This window comes from Squalius cephalus (assembly GCF_949319135.1).
Source record: "Squalius cephalus genome assembly, chromosome: 16".
In the NCBI taxonomy this organism is placed as follows: Eukaryota; Metazoa; Chordata; class Actinopteri; order Cypriniformes; family Leuciscidae; genus Squalius; species Squalius cephalus.
The window spans coordinates 17,209,300-17,237,289 of NC_137137.1; the positions used below are offsets into that span (position 1 = coordinate 17,209,300).

A 27,990-nucleotide genomic window follows, 5' to 3' on the forward strand; every position below is an offset into this window, starting at 1 on the left:
TCAAGCCTGCAAAAGAGTGTGGAAGGCAGGGCTTTTGGCAACAGGATTCTTTGAACCCTGTTCAATGGCTTCTTACAGTACCTTTGTGCCAGAAAATCTTCATTCAAACCTGTTCCTCAGCTTCTTGAACCTGATCTTGTGATTGACAAGTTTTGCATCTGATCTAACTGGCAGTTGATGTATTTTTTTAGCAAGCATGGAAAGTTGTTTTCCAACTGTTTCCTGTTTATCATAAACCATCTAAGAAGGTCAAATCTATTTGCAGTTGAACTGCTGCTGCAAGGTAAAGCTTATGTATAACTTGAATCTGGCCTCTAAAATGATGACACAAGTGTTTTTATAATGTCCTGACTAATTGTACCCTCCCATAACGATCATTTACACAAACTCAAATTTCGCTCAACAAAAAATCAACTACTATATGACCTTTGCATGAGTCCAAGCATTTAGCTATAAGACCTTAAAGATCTACTGATAACTGAATTTCAGTCTACTTCATTAACCTGTTGTTCCTGAACTTACAAAAGAAATATTCCAAGTAAAATGCACGTTGATTACTTAAGAAAATAGTTTGACCCGTAACGTTTTCCGCTTGCAATTTTAAGGACGTAACTGTGTATTTTTGCTTGTTTTTAACATATTTAAAGAGTTTAATTTATTTTCTGTGGAGTAATGTAATATCAGTTTAATCATCATAAAGTGATTCAATTATGACAAGTGGCAGAGCAAGTTATTACTGGAAGTTTGATGAAAGATAAAGACAAATATACTTTTCATAGGAATAATTTGCATACCGTTTAATTTGGGGTCGGTACGATTTTTTTATGTTTGTGAATTTAGACTCTTATGGCTGCATTTATTGGATTAAAAATACAGTAAAAGTAGTCACATTGTGAAATATTATTATTAAACTTTAAAGTATCGTTTTTTATTTAAATATATTTAGTCTTCATTCTAATATGCTTGGTGCTCAAACATCATTACTTATCATCGTTGTTGAAAACAGTTGTTTAGCCTAATATTTTTGTGGATACATTTATCAATATTCTTTGAATAGAAAGCATTTATTTGAAATATACATAATGTCCTTGCTAAATGAAAGTATTCATTTCTTTAAAACTTTGACCCCAATTCTGATCATTCATTCACAACAAGAACTGGAATGTGCATTTCAGGATAGATTTTTACTAAATATTTTTTTTACAAATATAAGTTAATAATAATTTTTATCATTAAAAAAAAATCTACAATGAATGCATTTAAAAAATGTGTTTATTACAAATATTTACAATAGTATAAAAGCTTGAAATTTACACAGGAATTGAAATGAACAGCAATAGCCCATATAGAGATGCCAAAAAGTTACCCACCTCTTTTCTCAAGCATTTGTTTTCTACTAAAACATGAAACTTTCTGACCTAGTAAGTTTTGGTCCGTTTTGCTCAGTGCTCCACAAGATTTTGGTACACTGTCTAATATAAATATGCACATATTATAAGAAGAAAGCTTCCAACAGACAATGAAATGTTGTTAGCAGTAATCAGTGCAATCACAGTCAACAAATAAAAACCAGTGGCACCCACAACACCAATGACAAAGCCAACTCCAACAATGCATAGCTACCATGAAATGATCCGAAAATGGTCAGACATTGAATATCTCCCTTTAAAAGACAATTTAACAATCCCTCATTTGCTCATCGAGTGTTAACAGCCATTGCAACACAATCGAACAGTCTCCCTTTTGCTTTTTACAGCAGAAACACATGGGCCAACACATGCATTTTAAGTCCGTTTTGTCATATGTACATCGAAATTTCTTTTTTCTTCTTCATTTCTCAGACCATAAGTTGGGTGTGGTTGTGGAAGGACTGACTGAATCTTTGCGGGCCCTTTTGGGACTCCGGCAGTTGCCGGGTGAGTGGATGAAGGTTGGACTGCTGGGTGGAGATGAAGAAGACGAAGAAGAGGATGAATGGCAGGAGGAGGATGAAGCTTTGAGCTGGAGCCATTTATCACCCAGCGCTTTGGCAAAGTGGTCATCCACAGACACGCTGATGGAGGCGGCTCTGTGGTAGTTCATACCGAGGCTCCTCTGGAAATGCTCTTCAACGTGATCATAACTGTGCTGGGTAACAACTGTAGAGACATAGTGGAGATGGAATCAGACGATGATGATGCTCAAAAACTATTCATGCTGATGAATAATATCTGCATGGACATGTTAAAGGAAGAATGCCAAGCTTATTTGCATCTCTTTACTTACCAGTGGAGTGATCGCAGTCCTTTTTGGTTGACCTTGTTGCAGACGAAACGCAAGTGATGACAGATGGCCGTATCTGAAAAAAAGACAGCAAAGGTCAGCAAATCCTTGTAGCCACACAGTTTTTCACCCATCTATAAACAGAGCTTTCGGAATAGCTAAGGACTAAAATTGATGGAAAGATGGGAAACTAAAAGGGAAAGATGGACAGTTATGTTGGTGGTTGGTGCTTCTATATACTGTTTCTCCTTCAGCCCTAATGCCACTAGCAGGTCAACAACAGCACTGGTGTGTTGAGACTTGTTGACAACATTCCTCCACCCATTGCTCACATTTTCTCCCTGAATCCGGCTGGATTGCATATCTGAAACAGGCAGAGGCCTGTCCGCACTCTAAAGATCCACTCTCTCAGGAACACAAAAGTGCCTTCCTGCACTCTGTTGTGTCTCATAGACAGTGAATGGGAATGAACAGACTGCGGTGGCCTCAGGATAGACTCTAAGAGGTGGTATAATGCACAGAGTGTGTTAAGTCAGCAGGTACTGCTGAAGGAGTCAGGGCTCAACAATAAGGACTGCCCGATGGCCCGGGGCCAGCGTGAAAGACTCTCGGGCCAGTTGACGGAACTGTCACTTGCCCGGTTGGGCCAGTGCTGCATCTTCATGAAAGTTGAAGATTTGCGCATGTTTTTAAGCCTTGCCAACTTAAATATTTAAGCGAAAGTAGACAAGAAAGTACCAGCGTCTCTCAGTTTGGTACTCGCGAACGCCGCATATTTACTGGACGCGAGTACTCTTTCTCGTCTTCCTGAGATTATTCGCACATTATTCGGAATAACGCACATATTCCCACAAAATCTTATCGAGTATCATCGTAATCATAGTCGGTTACGGTTATGTCTTAAGTGCACTTTAAAAAATGTTGCTGCAATTAGTTGTAACAACTGAAACTTTGAGATAAATTAAATATCCAACCTAACTAAACTAAACTAAAGTTAACTAAACTTAATATTTTAAGTCAAGCAAGAATACGTACTTTTTTAAGTTTCTTATTCTAATGTTGAAATTTATTTACTCGTGAGAAATAAAATGAATGTGTAACCATGCAGCTCTTACATGTTTTAATGAGGGCTAATTTATACAGTGAAGACTATAAACTGTGATATTTTACATTTGATTACTATTACTGTACCTGAATATCTAGTTTAGACCAACATGAACAATTTATTTTGTATAAGTTTGTTCTGTTGTATTTATTTGTGCTATTGCTCATAATTTGATTCTTTGTTCTTATTTTATTACTGACTAACTTTAACAATATTTAAAATGTATATGAGTAAGGCTAGTAGTTTGTGTTGTCATAACCTTATTTATTAAGGTTACATGGATCAAAAACAAATAAAACAATAACTAGGCCTATTTTATTTGATATATTTTTATTACTTTTATTGGTGGGGCCACTGGCCCGACCGTCGATTTAAATATATTATGTTTATGAGTTAAATATATTTTTTAAAAATATGATATTGTTATTTATATATTTTTAATAAATAGTAACATTTTAGTGTTGTTTTTAAATAAACATTATATTTTGATGTAAAACATGCCATAATCATTTAACAGTAGTATTAATCACCTGTATTTGTTTGACTGTTGTGGCTTTGTTTTGGCTTTCTGCTTTCTCTGGTTCTGGGCGTGGTTTCTTGATTAGGGCTAGAGGCTCGTCCATGACTGGGGTGGAGTACACTGGGCTGGGGATCAGGTGAGTGGGGCTGGCCGTTGGGCTCCATGTAGATGTGGGGCTTTCAGGAATACTGAACCCAGATGATCTGCGGGTACCGTTGGCCAGGCTGTTTCTAATGGCCCTCCCTCTCCTGAAACAGAAAGTTCAAAAATAAATGACAAAACTAACTCCTCTTCAGTCCCTCTTATTCTACTGGTTACTGCTTCCATGTTGGAAGGTACATGGTTCATTACCTCTCCTCAAGTGTCCGTCCTCTCTCTGAACTGATTTTGTGCTTCATCGGATGTGCAGGGCGCATCCGCACCCTGTCGCTCGTCATGTGGCGAAATCTGTCTTCACTTCTTAGATTGGGCTGTCCTGTGAAAAGATGAACACATGCCCGTGTGACTTCAGATATGATAAATGACATTGCTGCAGGGTGCTCACACGGTCATTGCCAGTCACTGATTCGCTTACTTGTGAAAAGGTGTGTCAAACAAGTAAACAACTGACTCTTAATCCTTGGAATTGCATCACTGCGTGTGTATCTTAATTGTGGGAAAAAACGTTGTTGGGCCACCGTTAAATGTAAACTCCGTTAAGTGGCAGAGCAAGATCAACTGGCTCTGTGACTATTACTGTAGAACTACCCAGCTGATTCACCACTAACGGTAAATGTCATTCAAATGTTGGAAAACATTCAAGCCAAAAAAAAAAAAAAAAAAAAACACATCAGTGATCAAATTCATATCTTACTGGCTTGTTGTTCAAACTGCTTTTGAGGTGCAAAACAGGCTTTGTAGGTTAAAGCATGTGGCTCACAGAATGTTTACCCAACATAACGATAGTAACAGACTAATCCAAACTGAAATACACATCACCTTTCACATGGCTAATATCATCAACAGTGTCATGTAAAGGTATTGTCATTAAAAACACAGAATCTGCAACATGCTACAACTGATAATGATGTTAGGTTAAAGGTTAAACTTTATAGTCTCAAAATGATAAGTTTTGCTGGGTTCAAATTTTTGGTTTATTAAATGCTAAACAGTGAAACAACCTAAGACAATACTTTTCAATCGCAAAATATAGTACACACTGAAAATATGGAATGTGTGCATGTATGCCTTTTTACATCTCCAGACAAAATAAAAACAAATCCTAGTTAAACAAATCAAAAATAAATGATCATGCATAATAAAATTAAAATAAAAATGATCAAATAAAAAAATCCCTCACTTTTTAAATTTGTCAATTTTTTGATTTACAAAGTTTTGAAGTCTTGTTTTTAACCAGGTTAAGTTAAGTATACCTGCCCATAGCATATGGAACATGCTAACATTGCCTTTGAACCAGCTTTTGACCATTGATATTGGCTTTCACAACATCCTCTTGTTCCACTCTAGAATATGGTTAGAGATTTTGTGCAACCTGTGACTTAAAGTATCTCTAATTAATGATTACCACAATCAGTTAAGATTTTATACTCGAATGTCTGCTACGACAATCATTTGACTCTTAACTAGCTAAATATTTTAGGAAGTAGTAAAAACAAGATCATGGGCTGTGGATATCAAATCAACCACATATTAGACCAGTCGGGACCTGTGTTGATTTGGTTGGTGATTAACATCTGAGGTATTTTACCACTGCATTACGTTACGTTAGGCGCTATCAGACTTCAAGCGGATAAAGTTTACTAAATGCTCAAATGGCTTGGATGATGAGGGGGCATTGTTGGCAGAACCCTCTTTCACTTACACACACTCAAAAAATCTCCTGAGCAGTGGACTGTGACAAGACAGGTTGACTTTGCATGACAGTGGATGGGGGATTGGGTGTAAACCACACCTTAAACCTTGACTGATGACTGATTTTTAGTGCCTCAGGGAGGGATATTTTTCTTGGGGAGATAAAAGACAAAATAACAGACCCACATCCCTTTCTCATCTCTTTCATTTGCAGCCTAAAACACACATCAAGCATGTCTTCATCTCGACTCTTCTCAACTAACCTTCAAAATAACAGAGCATCATAATTTTTCTCAGTAGTTAAAGGGGTTTTCCAGCCTCTTTTCTTATATGAAACCTTCTGAAAATGCATATGTGAATTTTTTAATGCATTTGTATATTTAAATATGAATTAGCTATGTGAATAATATCATGTAGCCTATAATATCACCAAAATATATACACTCTTAAAAAATCCATTCTTCCTTTCCATGAAGAACCTTTAACATCCATGGAACCTTTCCATTGCGAAAAAGTTTTTTAATAGTGAAAAAAGGTTCTTTCGATCATTAAAATGTTCTTTACACTAAGAAAATCTATGGTTCTTTTTAGAGCTGTTCACTGAAAGGTTCAAAAATGGTGCTTCTATGGCATCACTGTGAAAAAAACCTTTATTTTTGAGAGTGCACATTAAAATGGCCAGACAGTTCAAGATAATAAATTCCAGTTGTACAGTACATTTTCTTTCTGATACTGATTACTATTGTTTTAATGCAGATAACATGCAGACATCATGTAATTCTTAGTTTAAACTCGTATTAAGAGATAAAATGTGATAATTACCCTCTAAGATGTACACTTTGAAGCCACTGCTCATCCTGGTAATGTAGTGGAAATTAGTGACCGCCATTCCTTATCTTCAGTGTTTTCTAAGCCGTGCAATGCTCCTTAACAAGTTGAGTTTTGAGCGCCAGAATCGTTCCTCACTGAACTTTGAATTGTCACTGAGCTCTAGTGATCTGTGCTTTCCATGAACATGCCTCTCTGCCTTCTTATTGGCTGGTTGAAGGCCAACCCCCTCCCTCTGCCTTTGTCTGCATGACCTACCACCACAGGTGCCTTATGGGAGGAGACGAACCAAAAGCTCTGAATTGCCTGCTGTCTATCACCCCCACCCCACCATACCACCCCCCACCATGGGATAAAACTGAGCTGAAATCAAATTGCAAGTAAAAATTAATAAAACTCTATTTTACATTAGTTTAACATAATTTATGGTGAAACAAGACAACAATATTGGTTAAAAAAAATTTAATCTAAGCTGGCATGAGTGTTCAGATTTCATAAAGATGTGTATCACAGAGATGTGGTTAAACTGAATTACTCCAGCCAGACAGGCAGGACACTCAAAATAAAAGAATCAGGTTGTAATTTGTTCCGATCTACCCTCCTCTCCATGTATCAACACGCCAGTGCAGCCGGGCAGAGAGATGAATGGTTTCCTTGTTATACCATCACTGTTCTTGAGAAACACATTTCCTGCTGTTATAAACCTAAAATCGATACTATGTGCATATAAGCTACTTTATTAGACTACATTTACATGCAGTTGTACAGAAAATGATTCACTTAAGAGAAATATAATATGACATGATAATATAATATAATATGATATGCCGTTAAATCTTACTCACTAAGGATGCAAGCAAATATTACTACAATTTAAAATAAAATTTTCATTTATTAATATTATGAATACATTTATTTCTGAATAGTTGAATTTTCAACATCATTACTTCAGTCTTCAGTGTCACATGATCCATCAGAAATCATTCTAATATGCTGATTTGGTGCTCAATATTTTTTTTAAAGTTCAGAAGAGAACCATTTATTTGAAATAGAGATATTTTGTAACATTATAAATGTCTTGACTGTTACTTTTGATCAATTTGATGTATCCTTCCTTGATGAATAAAAGTAGCCAATTAAAAATAAAAAACTCACCAACCCCAAACTTTTGAATGGTAATATATATTTTGGTATGGGATTCTAATCTGAAATTTCATAAAGTTCTAGGATTTTGAAAATATTTAAAATGGTGTAACACAAGAGAAACAGAAACATTTGAAATGTAACTAATGAAATCAAAATGAAAGCAAATGTGTGACATTGATCTTGTGAAATCAACTTTATTTTTATTTTTTTCCGTTGAATTTTAAGATGCTCTTAGACTTTTGAACCCAACAGTAATTCCTTTTGGAACGTCACCATCCCTCTTTTCCACAAAGAATCCACAAACAAGTCCTGCTCTGTCTTTTGTTTCCTTTCTAGGAGTCAGCACCTGTCGACAGACCCCCCCTCCCCCCTCCCTAATCTAAAATCTCACCCGACTGCATTTTTCAGAGTGTTTAGCCCACCTGAGCTGCAGTCATTCCACCATCTTGCCCATACATGCAGTTATGTTGTGAGTTCCCAACCTTTATGCACTGGGCCTTTTCTTTCCACAGATCTGTTTCTCCCATTTCTTTTTTTGGCAGAAAGACAAAGACTTCAGAGTGCTGAAGAGAGCTTTGTACAGCGCAATCCTGCCTGAGCATGCTAAAGCCACAAATGCTTACATACATGACTGAAACACACTCCCTCTGGACACACAGTTAACCCCATTTGCATTACAAGAAAACCATCATAGTGCTGCTGCTCTACATAAGGATAGCCTTTAAACATAACTGATTTTTTCTTTTTTTTATAAACAAGGTAAAACAGGTAAAGTTAGTACAGGTCATTTACTTCCCGTAAGAAAACCATTTAACAGCGCAATACTTTCTCAATACTCTTACTCATAGGTAATTTATTTTGTAACATTCTCTGTGATTGATTGCCTCTCACAGTACCTGCGAATTAACACTGTAATGAACTACTGTAAATATTTACTGTACTTACCCCCTATCATTATTGGATTGCCATCTATTTTATAACCACTTTTCCCAGGATGCCACACACAGTGTAAGCATCTCTATTCTCTGTCTACAGACCAGTGAGAAAAGTTTCTCACAATCATTCAAGTGCTGAAATTTCCAGTTTGGTTAAACAGGGCATTGTTGAGCTGTTTTATGGAAGTTTGTGTATATTTCTGAACATAGGCCTATAGTAACAGTCAGACCAAGGTTATACTTTTGACAATCTTTACACAGCACGATTTCTCTGTTGCCTCGTGGCGCATCATGTGGGAAGCAGCGACCTCTTGCGGTAGAAATATAGCAATAATAGAATTAGCAATAATGCATTCACCCTGGCAGTACAGGGAAACGACTCTGAATTCTCAATCCAGATGAATAAACACAATATTATTTCAGTTTAGCTTTTTAATGCTCCTTATGAGCCACTTAGGAGTGTGTTTAATGAAGAAAAGAAGAAACGCCCACCGTGTGTGGGTTTGAGATTGGTGTCGTTTAGACCTGCTGTCGGTTGACTTGGCTGTTTGAGGTGAATACAAAATGCAATATTATTGTTCTTAGCAGTCGCAAATACTACATGCATTATATCCAACGATATTAATTTGACTACAGTAAATATCTATTCTTATACAACTAGGATAGCCAACCACATTATTGTCATTCTTTTATGATTCGTTTATTTGCATGGCTGTTATGATGATCATAAATGATAAAAAAATGCAGCATGATTTCACATTTTTATCGTGTATTTCGAAGATAAACTACCATTAGTCTAGCACTTACAGCTATTTTCCCCCAAGAAACTGTCTTTTTCATTATGAGGGGATTTGATTTTGTTCTTTGTTTCGCGTTTAGCTAATTTATTTTACATTTAGGTTATTTTTTAATACACAACGTAAACCTACACAGCCATTGCACAATAAGCATTGTTTCAATAAATAGTCAAATATTTGCAGTTTAATGGCTGTTTTCCATATAGTTGTATATGTGTAAATGGCGTCTGCTGTTTTGAATGGCACCGACTGTCTGAACCATTCACGTGTTGTTTATGAATAATTTAGCTCATTCATTAATAGAACAGCTTTGTGAAGGCGGATATAAGCTTCCTTTGTTAATGTAATGGCTCAGAATTAGGGTCAACACCAGAAGTGACAATTCATGTCACGCATACTGTGCACTGTATGGAGAGACTTGAGCAACTGGTTCCAGATGGAAGATAACAACTATTTTCTCAAGGGACAAGGGACACTTTTTCATGTAAAACAACCCTTTGTGAATCCACTAACAAGGGGAAGATGATGTAGTGTATTAATTGAGCATTGCTGTATAGCACTACAGTTTGTGCTCATTTTGTGTTTTTAGTGCTACTCTAAAACAGTGAGAAACTAGTCTAAGAAAATAATCCAAAAACACAATGCACATACCAAATGTTGTACAACTAGCACAATGAGCTGCAATTATATTAAAATTGTAAATGATGTACAAAACCATTCAAAAGTTTGGGGTCATTGAGATTTTTCTTTTTCAAAGAAACTAATACAATTTAATGCATCCCTAGTTATTCAGCAAGGATGCATTAAATTGATCAAAAGTGACAGCAAAGGCTTTCCCATTGCCAAAAATATTTATATTTCAAATAAATTCAGTTCTTTAAAATATTAAGCAGCACAACTGTTTTCAACATTGATAATAATAAGAAATATTTATTTAGCAGCAAATCGGCATATTAGAATGATTTCTGATCATATGACACTGAAGACTGGAGTAACGATGTGGAAAAAAAATCAGCTTTGCAATCACAGGAATAAAATAAATGTAAAAATATATTTAAATCGAAAAATTATTAGTTCAAACTGCTTTCCAAATACTGCTTTTTTACTGTATTCTTGATCAAATAGGCTAAATGCAGCTTTAAGCAAGAGACTTCTTTCAAAAATATATTTTTTTGTATATTTTATATAATTGTGTGTACCAGTAGTAACTAATATAAACTACTACAAACAATTATATAATTACATAACATATTATTTTGTACTTTAAAAAATAAACTTTTACCTTCACAAAAGCATGTGTAAAAAATTTTTTCAGAAATGTGACTGGTATCCAATATAGCAAGGTTGCTTAATGTATGTTTGGGGTCAATTTAGATGTTAAGGCTAAAATGTGGGTTTTGTTTTTAAAAGAAACAGTCGATGAGTATTAAATGGTTTAAATATTTGAAGAGATTTTCCCTCTATTCATTTGTTATAGTTTGGATTAGGCCATAATGTGTGGAAAAAAACAAAACAGTAAACTAATTTTCCTTCATTGCAGACATAGAGCTTGATCAGATGGGAGGGTGAAAGACCTTAGACTGCAGTCCTCCTGTAAAGCTCTGGTGTAAAACAGCTCTCGTAAAGTCACATCTCAGATTGCATTGTGCGCCTGAAGGTGTCTGCTGCTGCCCACACCTCCATTTTGTGCTAATGTGGGTGTAACTGATTCACCACTCAAGTAAAGCATGTAAACAGTGCTTTGTTTAAAGGGTCAGTCTGTCTATGCAAGGTCCTTTTTTATTATCAATCAGACATGGCCATAGAAATCAAAGGTTATGATTAAGAACCTGACAAGCGACAAAATGTATGAATACGAAATGGTGGAAATATAAATGGAGTACACACACCTTTTAGAATCACATGAATACAAAGGCAGTAAATGTGTTGTTAATGTATTGTGTTGCAGTGGGTGGCGCATTATGTTTCTCCATTTGAAAGTCAGTTTACTTGTCACACTGACTGTGTTTCATTAACTTTTGAGTCAAGCATCCAATTATTTACACAAATGATTGTTTTCGCTGGAAGTGATATTGCAGGTTTGATGCAAACGCTTCATTCAACACAGTCTAAAAAAAAGAATGTTTGTGAATACTATCACTGTAAAAAATGATATGATCAATATGTTATGATAACATATGTTTTTACATTGAACTAAACAAAATAAGTTAAGCAATTTGTATGTTATACAAGATTCAACTAATTCAACTAAAGTCAGTTTAATGAAATTTAGATTGAAATGACTTAAACATCCAAGTTGATTGTACTTAAACACTTTAGGCAGCAACTTTATTTATTTTTTATTTATTTTTTTACATTTATTTTTTCATAAATGTCAGCTCAGACATGCACATAATTTATCAGTTGGCCAAAATTAGATTTTTTTTTATGTTTTAGAGTTTTGCTCTTTCAATGTTTAGTTCTTTGTTCACTTAATTTCACTTGGTGCATGTTTCTACAAAATAGTTTGTTAAATAAATTTTAATGACCAATGGTCAATGACCAGAATATAATGATTTTTTGTAACTTTTTTACTTTTAAAGTCATGATGAAACAGCAGATACAAGTGTAATGGATAATCACAAAAGAAAAGAAAAAAAAGTAGGGTGGGGGACCATGACTATAAAAAAAAATATGGATGTAGTGTCCGTGACGTCACCCGTAGGTTTTCCATTTGAAAGTCAGTCTACTTGTCACACGGACTGTAAAATAGATTAAAATTTTATTTCATACCCACTTGTGACTATACAGAAATTGACTTTCAAAATGAAATATTCCCTGGAGAAAAAAGTGTGACAACTATCCCCCGTCTCTCTTATTAACAGCAACATTTAAGGGTTAGTTCACCAAAAAATGAAAATTCTGTCAGTAATTACTCACCCTCATGTTGTTCCAACCCCGTAAGGCTTTCGTTCATCTTCGGAACACAAATTAAGATATTTTTGATGAAATCTGAGAGCTGGATCAATCCTCCATAGGCTTCTATGGGATCGAAAGTTGCAAACCCAGAAAGTTAGTAAAGACATCGTTAAAATAGTACAAGTGACTACAGTGGTGAGTGATTACTGACATAATTTTCATTTCTGGGTGAACTATCCCTTTAAGAACATATGGATTCACTCTCCATGGTGCTGAAATCACATACAGGAAGGAGTATTTCCTCAAGAACTGTCCAGAGTACTGAAACCCATCCTTGCTTTGAAATGAAATGAAGATGAAAATTGCATTTTGAAAAGTCTACAATTAAATAAATAAATAAATAAAAAATCATCATAATATGCAAAACTATACTATACAATTATAGTATAATATAAAAAAAAATCCTAGGAATAAATACCTTTAAACAGTAATTTATACATTTATTATTGATTTTTCAAATGTTTTCATTGAGTATCCAGATATTAAATAATAAGTTGGTATCAGGATCAGAAATTAACCAGGGTTAAGATCAAAAATGCAACAGAAAGTGACAAAAATACCTAAAATGTTTACTGAGTAGAGACAAAACGTCCTGGACTTAATTGAATTCCTCAGTTTTTATGTAACCTTTTATGTAGGCTATTCTATCCTAAGTATCCCTTAAAATCAATTTCAAGGTGCAAAATGTGCCCTTGATTAAAACATTTTTTTTTTTTTTTAAACTCCACCCAACATCATTCTTTAAGTTAATTTTTGTACAATATATTCAAGATGAACAGTCCTAATCAATTGTCTGAGGTTGTTCTTGCAGCACCCTATAATGTAAAAGGACAGTCCTGAGGGAACAACCCTGATTTAGGTGTGTTGCTCAAGGGCACCATGGTGACAGTTCAAGGATCGCCACCTGCAGAGTTTAAACCTACATCCTTTTTGTTACAAGCTAATCGCTAGGCAGCATCACCCACTGCCAATGATGTTCAATCGATGTCTCTCTCTTCTTTAAAATGAACACAAGCACATGCCAAAATCGTCTTTCCTTCCCATTCATCATACGCATCTAAACAATTACATCCCGGACCTGTCCTGTGCGTAAAGAACGTGCGCAACGGGAGAAACCGGTGATGGGTCTGAAAAAAAACGACGAGGGGAAAACACTGGGCGGATTACAAGGATTGGATGGCACGAGTGATGCAATCCCTGCATCCTCCGAAGCCCCAACCGTATCATAGAGAATCTGGCCGGAGATTTTGCCTCACCGAGTTTCATATATGACGATTACTACCTTCACCGAGCGAGCACACTTTGAACAAGTGCCTCTCCGTTAGGATTGTTTTTCTCCACGCCCGTGGATTAGGATCCAAACATCATCAACATAAATGGAAGGAGCTTGATATCGTAATGCCAATTGTTGAACAAGCTTCTCAGTGATGTAAGTCAATCAAACACAATGATTACGTTAAATGCATATTTAATTGTCATCTCAATAAAGCGCTGATTTGATATCTTTCATTTGTTGCAGTGCTGCTCTGCATGCGAGAAGCACGACCTTTGCTTTGAGGTGCACCCTGAAGAATTGCGTATCGACTCGTTTTTGCGTCTCGTTTTAAACTCAAACAATCCTAGATATCAGATAGTGAATTGGTTTTCCAATCGTCTTGGAATTTTTTTTTTTTTTTTTTTTTTTTTTTTTTTTTTGCCGTGCAGAACCTACAGGCAGGTAATTTACCGTCGCATCCCTTTTCATATTCAACATGAATTACCTGCGACGTCGACTCTCGGACAGTAATTTCATGTCCAACTTGCCCAATGGCTACATGGGCGATCTACAGCGGCCAGATCCGCCGCAGCAGAGCCCAGCCCCGGAGCTCTCGCCCGGCTCTCAAGAGAGGCGTCAACCCCCCAGCCAGTCTACGGGCGCCGGCTTCTTTTCCTCCATTTCCAACGCCGTCAAACAGACCACCGCCGCCGCTGCCGCCACCTTTAACGAGGCCACCGAGAGAGGAATCGGCTCGAGCAACGCCAAGATCCTCCTGGTCATTGATGACCAGCAGACAGACTGGTAAGATCCTAAGGAAATCACAGCGTTTTGAATACGACGTAATGGCTTGGAGTTTATGAACAGATTATTTGAGAGTATCAGAGGTGTTTGTTTCATACTCGCACCTGAGGTGTAGCTCGTGCTAATACAGGCCAAAAGGAGTCACTATCCAAATGTCGTGACTCATTAGTCTATGGGCCTTTCTGGCACGCGCGCCCGTGTAGTTGTGGGTGTGCCCGCGCGTGCGTTTGTGCGCATTACACTATTCAGCCTGGGACAGTTAATGGAGAAGCAGATTTCATTAGCTTTTGAGTCCAGATTAAAAGGTCCTGTGTTGTTGGGTTTCAGAGTAGTCTGGCTCTGCTTGTGAAAAAAAGTAATGTTTAGTAATGTCTTTGAAAATGACAAGGTAATTGAGGCACTTTTGGAGTTGTCACATATTAAAACCATTTGGAGAACTTCTAGGATCTCTTGCCAGGGTGGATCAAATGTCTTGTTTTATACTCAAGGAACTAAATATATTTTCAAGAAATATATATGTCAAGTGCCAGCCTATCCTTTATAATGAGGTTAATGGATTGCCAGTCAATCTTTAGGGTTCTTTAAAGAACTTATGGGTTCCTCAGAGAACTGTCCTTTTTTGCAAGGATGCCTGGAGGTTCTCGAGAGGTTTCTTCTCGTCTAAAGAACCTCACATGGTGCCTCAAGTGTCTTTACAATTTTAATATGTGTGATGTTTCTCTCACTGTTTCCCTGTGGGGGCTAGTGACACATTTACTAGCATAATAAAACCAACATCATCAAAAACTTAATTTCATATGCATTTTAGAAACTTTTTAGTGGAAACAACATTTCCATCCATCCATCTATTTATTTATTTAGTGACCGAAAACAAAGCTGCGTGGAATATTTGAACACAGGGTAATTAGTTTAGTTATTTCATATGGCCACCACTACTATACAGATGTGAAATTGTATGTCTCTGTGTATAAACATATAGGATTTACAGGACAATAATCTGTTTTTTTTGGCTAAAAAAAGTATAATAGTAGCATATAACTATAGAAATATTATGATAGTTTGAGACGTCTTGGCAAAAAAACACAGTTTCAGACATTGAAACAAAACCCCTCAGTCTCCCCTTCTCAAAGAATTCATGCTTAATAAATGTTTGAAATACATCATTTTCACACCATTTCACTGTTGCATAATCCAGTTTGGACACAGTTTAAGTGTTTTTGTTAACTATGACTCACAATAGTACAGATATGTTCTTTTTTTAAAAATATTTCTTCCTACAGGGCAAAGGTGTTCAGAGGGAAGAAGGTTCATGGAGAATTTGACATCAAAGTAGAACAGGTGGGGAGTTTTCTTAATTCTTCCTATCGGAGCTGTACAACTCAACAATGTGCTTGTGTAATAAATTAGATGTTGCCAAAACACATTAACTGGCTAAAGATTATTGTCATCAATCTGAGAGGAAATTGCATTACAGGGCCTTTGTCATTTCTTCAGTGGCATTTGTTTGTGTTTTTGAAATGGGATAGGAAAATATATCAAAACTGTCCCTAGTGATGAAATGCAAGATCTAATCTATTCTTGAGGAGGATAAAAGAAAATTAATCTGTTCTGTCAATGAATAATATCCTTTTAAATAATTAGTCATGGATGTGACAGATTTTGTTAGCAGCTTTTCAATAAACCAAAAGTAATTTCTTCTAGAAGAAACATTTTTATTGAACAACTGCTTGCATTTATTTATTGAGTTTTATGTGTAATACTGTTAATTATTTATGTAAGACTTTGCCAATATACTTGGAATACCAGACAGAAATACAAAACGATTCGACGCGATACAAAATGAAAACACAATTTTTGTGTTTTGAATTTTTAATATGTCAGTCAAAAATCTTGTGTTACAAGGAAATATGCATGGTATTCTTTAAAAAGCCCTTTTTGTTGTTTTAAAATAACCACACTGGCAACCCATCACAGGCCTCAGGTGCTGTTTTAGTGTATATGCTTTGACAACAGCACTTTATTGATCACATGCATTGATCCATTTATTCCATCTGGTGATTTCCATTGATTTTCAAGGCTGAATTCTCGGAGGTCAATCTGGTGGCTCACGCAACGGGAAGCTATAGCGTGGACATTGAGGCCATTCGCAATGGCAACAAAATCACAAAGTAGGTTTCAGATCTATTTAGAGCTCTTCCAGAATGTTTTCTTTATTGCACAGATAAACCATGTAATTCACTGGGTTTTACTTTGTCTAATTCAGTTTGCATTCAATTATAGAAATATAAAACAAAATGTATGAGATCAATTAATATTAGGAATATTTAGAGCAGCAGTCAAGATGATTAGTCGAAGAAACTATGTTTACTGTACATTCTACTATACTATATATAGACACTATACAGACAGACAGATAGATAGATAGATAAACCTTCATTGATCACAGTATTTGACTGATAATAATTACCAACATTTCTGTGGTCATTTAGGTGTTTCAAGCCAGATTTTGTGATGGTGCGACAGCATGCTTTCAGCATGGCCAAGAATGGCGACCACAGGAATATTGTGATTGGACTTCAGTATGCTGGTCTGCCCAGTGTCAATTCCCTTCACTCTGTCTACAACTTCTGTGACAAACCATGGGTGGTGAGCACTACACACATCAGTCAATACTACTCAGCCGATAAAGGATGTTCTTTTAAATCCAAAAATAGGAAATATCCATGTATTGTGAACATATTACCATTCATAAGAAAATTAAACATTTTCAGATATGGGATTCCCATGGTCATGCAGAATTTAGTGTTTTCCAGGCCTGAAAAAATTATGGAAATAAACAAAATCTTTAAAGTCCTGGAAATTTCTAAAGTGAATATACATTTGTCTTGAGTTGATGCTCTGCTCTAAAAAGTTAATTGGCTTTGTACTGCTTTTGTATTGTCGGAAATATATAAATAATTTTCGTTAGTTTGCTATTTACAATGAATTGGGTCAAGCTGGTTCACAAATCGGATTAAATAATTCTTTTGCAAATCGGCCTGAATCAGATTGATTTTTAACAATCGATCAAGTTAATTTGACAACTGAAAGGTCCTGCGAAAATCCTCACAATTTTACCATTGAATGTCCTTGATTATTGCTGCATAATATTTGTCTCTATATGTGTATGCATGTATGTCTGTGTGCGGGTCGCCATGCATCTATCAGTTCGCTCAGTTGTCCAGATTGCACAAGCAGTTGGGTCCAGAGGAGTTCCCACTGATCGACCAGGTTTATTACCCCAACCACAAGGAGATGGTGAGTTTTAACCATCTGTTCCTGTCCCTTCTCACTAGTAAACCCTGAGCTATAGGGCTCTAGACGGTCCCACTGGACCCAGTACAAAGCTCCCATCTGTGGCAGGGACAGCGGTGCATGGATGCAGTAAATAGTAAAATAAACAGGGCTCATGCATATTCAGTGCCCCAGTTCAGCATTGCTCCACTCAACTTAGCTCTGTCTAGACTGGAAATTTCATAAATCTCAGACTAGTATAATTGTGTGGTACCTCATGGTTCTTATAGACATAGATCAGGGTTTAAAAGGAGAGGGAGGCTTGCTGCAGTGCCACCACCTCCTCCTATTCCTGCACTGCAGGCATCTTTACACAAAAATGATCCCAGACACACACTCTGCCAGAATGTTTTCCTCTCTCGCTGGCCTTTTTCTAAGATAATGCACAGCAGAATTTTGTGGGCTCATTGTGTGCCTGAGCAGGAAGATTTTGCTCTCGCATTTCTCCAACTGCAGCAATATAAAGAAGATGCCTATCAAGCAGCACTGAGACTGCAAATACAACATGTTCTACCATTAATAAACAGTTCAAAGTAAACCAACTTGATGTTGGTGTCATTTTCTCCTAAATTATTCAGTCGGATAATAAAATATCAGGCCAGTATTGTGTATTAACATTTGCAATAAGAACATGGTTGAGTAATGGCATGGATAGAATTCTATAAATTCTCATGTTCACCATTTATTTGACCAAAAATACAGTAAAACTGTGAAATATCATTACAATTTAAAACAAATGTTTTCAAATGTAATTTATTCCTGTGATGCAAAGATGCATATTGAGCATCATTTCTCCAGTCTTCAGTGTCACATGATCCTTCAGAAATCATTCTAATGTTGCTGCTCAAGAAACATTTCTTATTATTATCAATGTTGAAAACAGTTACTAAATATATTTTTGAATGTATTTTTATTTTGGAAACAGTGATAGATTATTTCCAGGATTCTTCCATGAATAGAATGTTCTAAAGAACAGCATTTATATTTGAAATAGAAATGTAACTTTATAAGGCATATTTGATCAATTTAATGCATCCTCGAAGAATAAAAGTATTTTTTCTTAAAAAATAGCTTCATATATCTCTCTTGTCATTAGATCACTACACCTGGCTTTCCTGTGGTAGTGAAGATGGGTCATGCTCACTCTGGTATGGGAAAGGTATGACTGAAACCCTTTCCTAGACATTCCTGCCAAATGCTATTTTTAAAATATATGATAAAAAATTAATTCATTACATTTTATTTATACTACTTTTATCTATATTATTGTATGGCCTGTTTGGTCTTTTTATGGTTATAGCAGTATCAGTGCAATTTAAATTCTCTGTCCAGGTCAAAGTGGACAACCAATATGATTTCCAAGACATTGCTAGTGTTGTGGCTTTGACAAAGACATATGCCACATCTGAACCTTTTATCGACGCCAAGTATGACATCCGAATCCAGAAAATCGGTGACAATTACAAGGCATACATGTAAGAGATTACAACTACATTATTGTTCTCAACGGCATGATATAATCTATGGTTTTAGCAATATCATAGGAACTGATTTTGAAACAGTTTGCTGTTGTGTTATTGGACAGGAGGACATCTATATCTGGCAACTGGAAGACCAACACAGGATCAGCCATGTTAGAGCAGGTGGCCATGTCTGACAGGTACGCAAGTCTTAAAGGATGTTCTTTTTGCCATGATACAAGGCATATTATAAAGCACCTATCACATGACATCAGATAACCTTATTAGATGTTTGCTTGTCTAAAAATGACATATTTTGCATAATTTAACATGTATGTATTATGCATATGCTAATAGCTCTTCAGCTGCCTCCGTAGACAGCATTATGAGACATTAAATGGTAAGATACCTCATTTTAGGCAGCAATGCATTTTTATTCAACATGGCGGATGAAGCAATAGAAATGTTGAACATATTATAATATACTCATGAATTCATTATTATTTCATGCCTTTATTGAAATCAATTGTACGTCGGTGTCTCCTGTGCTTTTCACACTAGTTGCTTCCAACGTTAAGTGTTCCAAATAAGCCACTACTGATTTTCCATTTCAGTTAGGATACAGAAGGCAGCTGTCTATGTATACAGCAAGACAACTCAATAAGATTTGGAACAGAATTGTATTATTATTAGGCTAAAAGATTAAAAAATAAAATAAAATGCACATTTAAGAACAAAAAAAGCTCTTTGTTTGCTCCCTGTATCACGGTTAGGTTCAGTTATGTTAATTCTTATATTAATATATTTAATATAAAAATATGTTAATATATCCATCATTATAAGTTAGTTTGGTTCAGCTGTGTTTAATTATCATCATTGTGTATATGTTCTTCCTGGTCACTCAGTGTTTGTCCGGTATTGTTCGTGTCTCGTGTAGCACCATGTTATCTTCTGTTACTGTAGCAATACAGAATACCAGACCCAAAATGGACTATGCAGCTCAGTTCGCTGCTGTTGCTCATATGAGTCAGAACTTTTTTTTGTTTTTGCTGAGGGATTTTTTCGTCTTTCACTCACTTGCCCCTACGATGACGAGACCCTGAAGTCACTATTCTGGATCGTGGCAAATTACCATCATCCTGTTGACCTCCCAGACACCACCAGATTAAATTGGAGAGAAGCCTTCATCTGGTGTTTGGAGAGCGTCTATCCCCGGTCCAGAAAAACAGCCGGACCCAGAGCCTATTTCACCATGGAAAAATCGCCCCGGAAGAGGAGTTCCCCAGTGAGTCTGACCAGGGGTGTGAGCCCGCAACATCGGTGACCGAGGGTATACTAGTGGAATTAGTGACTGAGGACTGGCTGATGGATTTCCATATGGAGGTATCGTCGCCCACCCTATCCCACCCCATTTTTCATTCTTCACTTCTGTTTTTAGACAGCACAATAGACAGTTTGGACTGTGACTTATCAGTTTCCTCTAAACCCTCATCGCTGTTTCTAAACAGCATAGAGACTTGCATGGACTATACATTACCTCAGCCCTTCCAAGTCTCCTTCAGCCTCCGTCGCTGACCTTCTCAGCCAGTCCTCCAGCCCCATCATCTCCTGGAATGCCTTGCTGGGACGTCGAGCCTCAGGTCGAGCTACCTCCACCAGCGCCTGAGCGAGCGGATCCTGTGACTCTGCCTCCGGCCTCTAATCGCGGCTCTGCCCTGGCTCCTCCCACCTTCAGCTCCATCAGACCCCCTCGGCCTCTCGACTCAACCGGGTTCCCTCGTCTCAGCGGCTCCCCCTTGGTTGGTCGTCACACCACCTCCGCCATGAACTTGAGGGTCTCCCGGGCTCCTCCTCCTTCCCCTTCAGACTCACCTCGGTCCTCGAGTACTCTGGCTCCTCCTTCGACAGTCGTCGCCATGACATCGCCAGCTCTCCATCTGTGCCTTAGAATCCATCGGCTCCGTCGGGTCGTCCCCCAGATGTCGCAACACCGTCCTTGGCGCCTCCCTCCCTCGTCTCCACCATGGGTTGTCGTAACTGCCAGGCTCTCAGTCCAGGCCATCCACCACCATTGCCGCCAGGGAATAACTGTCTTCCCATCACCACTCCTCCGCCGCCACCTACTGTCACCACACCTTCACCACCTCTTTGTCCACCTCCAAAACCCCCTTCATCCCTCACTCACCTAATCTGCTTTTACGACGCGAGGTCACGTCTGGTCGGAGGGCCATGTACTGTCACGGTTAGGTTCAGTTATGTTCATTCTTAGTTTCGTTTTCATGGACTTTTAGTTTGTTATTCATTACATGTATTCCCTTGGTTGAGTTCCCGCCTGTCTTCCGTCTCCATGGTCACACATCATTATTAGTTAGTTTGGTTCAGCTGTGTTTAATTAGCATTATTGTGTATATAAGTTCTTCCTGTTCACTCAGTGTTTGTCCGGTATTGTTCGTGTCTCGTGTAGCACGCTGTGAGTTCTGCTATCTTCATCTTCTTCTTCAATTGGACCTTAGCGTTACACCTCGCTTGTTTGCAGGGCTGCACAATTTGGCCAAAACTTGTGATTATATATAAATATGACTTATTATTTTATAAAAATATTTTAAAAAATGACTTTTTCTGTAAAATAAAAAAATAATAATAATAGTAACATGCAATACTAATATTTAAGGCTGCCTTCATTTCTTAATTTTCAAATGATACACTGTCAAGCTTTTATTTGCAAGTGTTATAAGCATCAAAAACCTAGAGCAAATGCAAATGCAGAGATATGTTTGTGTGGAGCAGCATTTACTGCAAACCGTGCCTCTCTGAGACACTGAAAACACCAGATCATGAGTTGCTTGTGTGTAAAAGAACACAGTGCTGTGCTTCACTCTGAAACACGAAGCTCATATATTTATTTAATTAAAAATTAAAGGCTGTGCCTTTGCGAGTTTATAATCACACAAGCCATATCACGATTTCGCTTTTATTTCGATTAATCATGCAGCCCTAATTATCATAGTGATGTAAAAGTCATTTACATACAAAAATTATGAAACTTTCACTGAATAAATATCACACATTCTTCTTGAAACTGACTTTTTCTTTCAAACAAAAATCAGTTTAGTTTGCTGTAAGAGGCTTTTCAATCAAAACAGTCAATGATACCTAGCCAAATATTAATGTCTTGCCCTGCAGTAATCCCGAATCCCTTGTTTACTCTGGGCAGTGTGTTGTCAGTGGGTGGATGCTTTTAGTGGAATGCACAAGGTTATCATTTGCACTTTTTCCCCTGTAGGTATCGTATGTGGGTGGACGTATGCTCTGAGGTTTTCGGGGGTCTTGATATATGCGCTGTAGAAGCATTGCATGGTAAAGATGGTCGAGATTACATAATAGAGGTAATAACATCTGCAAAAACAGGCAGCTTTCAAAATAACTATGAAATACCCTTAGTGCCTCAGGCAAATGATTTGTGTGTGTGTATGTGTGTCTATCAGGTGGTGGGCTGCTCAATGCCTCTCATAGGAGACCAGCAGGATGAGGACCGGGCTCTGATGGCTGATCTTGTTGTGGCTAAAATGAACCAGACCATGCTACACACTTCATCTCCCACTCCAGTCCGTTCTCAGGTTAACACACTTGCTTCAAAACATTCACATATATTCTCAACCCAGGCTCAATGGAAAAAAAATATTTCTGCAAAATATTAAAGGGTTAGTTCACCCAAAAATGAAAATTCTGTCAGTAATTACTCACCCTCATGTTGTTCCAACCCCGTAAGACCTTCGTTCATCTTTGGAACACAAGTTAAGATATTTTTGATTAAATCTGAGAGCTGGATCACTCCTCCATAGGCTTCTAAGGCATTATAACTTGCTGGCACAGAAAATGTATTAAAGACATCGTTAATATAGTCCAAGTGACTGCAGTGGCTCAATCTTAAGTTTATAAAGCGACGAGAATACTTTTTCTGCGCAAAAAAACCCCAAAATAACGACTTTATTCCACTATTCATTTGGAATAAAGTCATTATTTTTGTTGTTTTTTGCGCACAAAAAGTATTCTCGTCGCTTTATAAACTTAAGATTGAGCCACTGTAGTCACTTGGACTATATTAACGATGTCTTTAATACATTTTCTGGGCCAGCAAGTGAAAACATCAAATTAGTTTACAAATAATGCACTATAGTAAACGTATTTTTATGTCATAACATATTGTTGTGCAAGGTACTGTGAGAAAATAAGCATTTATTAATGAATAATCATGCCCCTGTAATCATCATTTGTGTGAAACGGAATACATTTTTTTTCATGTGAAAATTAATGTGGTTAGTTATGTGGTTAGAATGTGGTTGCTATTAGAATATTGCTATCGCCTGATAGCATATAGACCTAAAACATGCATACAAAAGCTTTAATTTTTGGTTATGCAGTATAAAGCAGTGCTATTCTGCTGAATAATACATTAAAATGGTGTAGTTTCCACACACCAGTCATTATAATTGTCAATTTAGATTGCAGTGCAGAGACTGCTTTTCTCCATTATCCCCAAAGCCGTGATTGCAGTGATTCATAGTCACACAGATGGGAGAGAATAAGAGTGAGAAATGCTTTTAATGCATAAGCTAGGGACTCAAACAACATCTCTCATCACCGCTCTGCGTCAAATTACTTGGTTTAATTCCCTCCACATTTGTGCTAAACTGATTGCCTCAAGATTAATGACTGCATGTTTTGTCTGCATCAGCCATTTATTTATGTTTCGAGAATGATGTTCAGCAAATTTTGACTTTACAGTCTTATTTGTGACAGAACATTCACTTTTTTTTAATAAAAGTGGCTAAACGTGTTCCTAAAAATACTAAAACTTGCACTGAAAACTCATGGAGGCCAGCATTCTGTTTCTGTGTGTTTTGAATGGTAATATCTTATATACTATATATCCCTCCCTATGTCTGTTTTATATTCTAGGTCCCGGCTGTTTCACCTCAACCCGTCTCTCAGTCTAACGTCCCACAGACACAACAGCGCCCTCCTCCACAGGGTAAGGGATTACAATATTACAGAGATAGTTTACCAAAAATGAAAATTCAGTTATCATTTACTTACCTTTGTGTCGTTCCAAACCTGTATGACTTTCTTTTTTTGCGTTAAACATATAAGGATAAATCCTGAAGAATGTTTATGCTGCAGTTTAACATAATATGAAAGTGGATTTTTACAGCAAATCTCCAAAAAGGTCATAAGTGCACCTTAACTTATAGGGTCTATGTATCAACTTATAAGTCTTATGAAGCCATACAATAGCTTTATAGGGGGATAAATTAAAATATAAGTTATTATTTACTCCACCTTCCCCAAAGCTTTCAAATCTCATTTGCATTTTCAAATTAAGAATTTACTCAGATCTTTACTAAAGATTATGAAGACAAACTTAATTTAATTAACTGTGCACCAAGACAAGTAATATGCAGCAATAAAGTAAATAGGTTTTTTTTGATAGATAATTTTTATTACATGCAAACTTAATTCTATTTTTGTATTACATGGCATTTATCAAGCAACACCAAAAGACGAGAGCAGCTCAATATATTAATCTGTACTATTCATTGTTTTTTCATCAAAATACTTATAGTCATAGTTTTATGTACCATAATCGGCTAATGGCATGAGACCAAATCTGACCAAAATCACAAAATTGGTTGGCTAATTTAGGGTAACCTTTCCATAAAAAAATGGTCTCACTGATGGCATTGCAAATGTTTGTGCCGGTCTGAACAGATGCATTAACAGCCATTGATTCAAATTTAAATGTTTATCACACTAAATTTTCATGACAAGATTCCTTTAGTGTGAACAAGCCTTTATGGTACAAATCACAATACACTTTAGACATTCAGCAGACAGAACAAGGTCACACAGGTTTGGAATGACAGGGTAAAGAAATGAAGACAGACAGATTCTAAATATAAGTAGGTCTCTGAAAACTGTATATTTTAATAGTTGTCTGCTGCTTCCAATTGGTTTACCTTTCAAAAACAGAAAAACTGCAAACTGGTATTATTCTAATTCATTGTCATAATCACAAACACATTGGTTTGTAGCACAAATAGTACTATTGTTTACTGCATTTCATTATTCTAGTTATGTACCTATAGTGGCCAATAACTCAAAATTATCAAATATTAAAAACTAATGAATCAGAAGTAACAAATGTTGAAACATTTTGTGCTGCTTAATAGTTTTGAGGAAACCCGTGCTAGATGTTTACAAGATTCTTTGCTGAATAGAAAGTCTAAAAGAACAGCATTTATTTGAAACAGAAATCTTTTGTAACATTATAAATGTCTTGAATCGGAAGTCTCGCACATTTAAAGAAAATGTATGCTTATTTCCGTATGGCAAAATAAGGTGGATATTCCAACCATGTTTACTCTGTAAAAATGAGCTCTGTTTTTAGGAGGTCCACAACAAGCAGCTGTTAGCGCTACTCCTGCCCGTCAAGGAGCCCCACCGCAGCAGCGGCCCTCTCCTCAGGGCCAGCCCCCTGCCCAAACCCAGTCTGTGACCAGCCCTAATGCTCAGAACCCCCCTGCTCAACAAACCCGGCCCAATCAGCCCCCACAGCGACAAGCCAGTCAAGGGACCGCAGGTCAGCCGAGGCCTGCACAGGGTCCCGCCCAACGTAGCTCGGGTGGCTCTCCTCAGTCGCAGAGGCCCCAGCAAGGCGGTCCCCAACAGCAGCCGCAGAGGCCTCAAACTGGTGGCCAGGGTCCCAAGCCAGCTGGTCAGCCCCAACAGAGGCCACAGCAGCCAAGACAAGGCCAGCCAACCAGGCAGCCTACCCAGGGTGGGCCGCAGCCAACCCAGGACGCCCCACAAACAGCCCCACAACAGGGCGGTCCTCGCCCCCCTACCACTCAGCAGCCTCGGCCTACTTCAGGAGGCCCAGGAGGCACACGACCTCCCTTGCAGCAGAAACCCCAACCTCCACAGAAACCAAGTCCTGATCACCCGGCCCTGAGTGGATCGCCGCAGCTTAAGTAAGATGTTTTTTGTCCTCTGTCATATTTGCTTGAAGTTTGTATATTTAATTTGACTGGATGTGAAAGTTCATAAGAATCTGGACATGTTTCTCCATTTATTGATGATGTTTCATCACTCATGCAAGTGACTACACCAGATGGTAGCCATTCTCTTTTGCTACGTCATAAGATTCGCAAATCGCACGACAAGTTCATTGTACTGATGGCATGACTGACAATAACTGTTTGAATTAGGGTAAAGCAGTGGTTCTAAACCTTTTTGGCCCCCCATTGTCTACAATAATAAAAGGCCCCCTCCAAAAATGTTATATTAAATTTCTACCCAATAAAATGTTTTAAAGCTTGACATTACTAGAGAAATGTGTATTCTTTGTAAAGATGCCCATGGGGCTTTACGACTTTACCAGGTCTAGAAATTACACTTTTAAAAAAAGAAAAAATAGTACATATCTGGATTGGGCATGAATACAGACTTGCAGATTTGATTGGTCAGAAAACAATATTTTTACACAGCGATGTCACAGATCTACACTAGAATTACACTAGATTATTGATCTGATGGGCCCTTCCTTGACTTGCCAGCCATTTACAGTGCCATTATACCCCTTGTAGTTTTAACTAATTCACACAGCCTGAATATTATTTATATAATTAGCTTTGTTTATTTAACCAAAGCTATTAAAAAAAAAAAATATATATATATATATATATATATATAATTATGGTATATATTCCATATTTCAGCTATAAGTGTATGGCTACTGTCAAGTTTGTGACTCAGATGAGCATTAAATGAATGGATAAACACATCCAAAAGCTCCTGAACAGATTTTGCAAAGCATACTATGATGACTTTAAATATTCAGATTTGATAATGGTGATGACAATAATGACATTTGACAATAATGATGAATGTGGCTTATACATATAGGCAGACGCATAATTAAAACAATGGAGATACAGAAGTATGCACTCTAGATGATCTGGTATTGTGCATGCCAACAAAGATGGCTTCCTTCAGTCTTACACCCAAACCACTCATGCATTGATTGTGGAAATTGCATTTTTTCTGATTGAAAATGTGCATTCGATCTATTTTCACTGTCAAGCAGTTGTTAGCAAGTATGAATGTGATCATCTTATTCCCACTATTCCTCAGTTAAGTTCTAAGGTGACTATACAATATAATGCAGGTTCTTCCAAAATGTTATATTACTGAGATGCCTCTGCACCTGGTTCTTCATTTAGGAATAGTGGCCATAGATGCCATTTCCCACAAGTCCCAGGGCTGATGTACATTGCATTGGAGTCATGATTGCTTAAATGAATGACACAAAAGAAAGCACATGAATTTCATTCTCTCTCTTTCTCTCACAGCTTATTTTTTTTTCTCTGCCATACCTCTATAAAGCCATCTCCATGGGTTTGCTGCATGACTTTAATAGCCTCTTCCTCTCCTTTATTGCCACTTCTTCTCTTTGTAGCAAATCCCAGTCTCTTACCAATACATTCAACATTCCAGAAACGCCGGCCGCCCAGCACCAAAGTCCTAGTCAGGACGAAGCCAAGGCTGAGACCATCCGCAACCTTCGGAAATCCTTTGCAAGCCTCTTCTCCGTGGAATAAACACACAAACACACACACACACACACACACACACACACACACACACACACACACACACACACACACACACACACAC

General features: G+C 37.3%; 2 protein-coding genes across 4 annotated transcripts; one reads left to right on the plus strand and one right to left on the minus strand.

Moving 5' to 3' along the window:
* Positions 1 to 1,051: 1,051 nt before the first annotated feature.
* On the minus strand, positions 1,052 to 12,430 carry vgll4l (vestigial like 4 like). 2 transcript variants are annotated; one of them, XM_079896828.1, is made up of 5 exons: positions 6,561 to 6,746; positions 4,239 to 4,362; positions 3,898 to 4,135; positions 2,266 to 2,338; positions 1,052 to 2,138 (listed from the first exon to the last, which is right to left on the minus strand). In XM_079896828.1, exons 1-5 carry the CDS (start codon positions 6,625 to 6,627, stop codon positions 1,831 to 1,833), a joined length of 810 nt encoding a protein of 269 aa, XP_079752954.1. In that variant the 5' UTR covers positions 6,628 to 6,746; the 3' UTR covers positions 1,052 to 1,830. The 2 variants fall into 2 exon arrangements, with proteins under 2 accessions (XP_079752954.1, XP_079752955.1); XM_079896829.1 differs by lacking the exon at positions 6,561 to 6,746 and adding an exon at positions 12,364 to 12,430 and having other exon boundaries at positions 1,254 to 2,138.
* Positions 12,431 to 13,508: 1,078 nt separating this feature from the next.
* On the plus strand, positions 13,509 to 27,966 carry syn1 (synapsin I). Of its 2 annotated transcripts, none has more exons than XM_079897878.1 (14): positions 13,509 to 13,831; positions 13,922 to 14,461; positions 15,742 to 15,799; positions 16,538 to 16,629; positions 16,951 to 17,107; positions 17,669 to 17,758; positions 18,891 to 18,953; positions 19,127 to 19,269; positions 19,380 to 19,454; positions 22,538 to 22,640; positions 22,740 to 22,871; positions 24,214 to 24,286; positions 25,703 to 26,285; positions 27,773 to 27,966. In XM_079897878.1, the coding sequence occupies exons 2-14, from the start codon at positions 14,154 to 14,156 to the stop codon at positions 27,912 to 27,914; spliced, it is 2,019 nt and encodes a 672-aa protein (XP_079754004.1). In that variant the 5' UTR covers positions 13,509 to 13,831; positions 13,922 to 14,153; the 3' UTR covers positions 27,915 to 27,966. The 2 variants fall into 2 exon arrangements, with proteins under 2 accessions (XP_079754004.1, XP_079754005.1); XM_079897879.1 differs by having other exon boundaries at positions 13,511 to 13,831; positions 27,811 to 27,966.
* Positions 27,967 to 27,990: the final 24 nt, after the last annotated feature.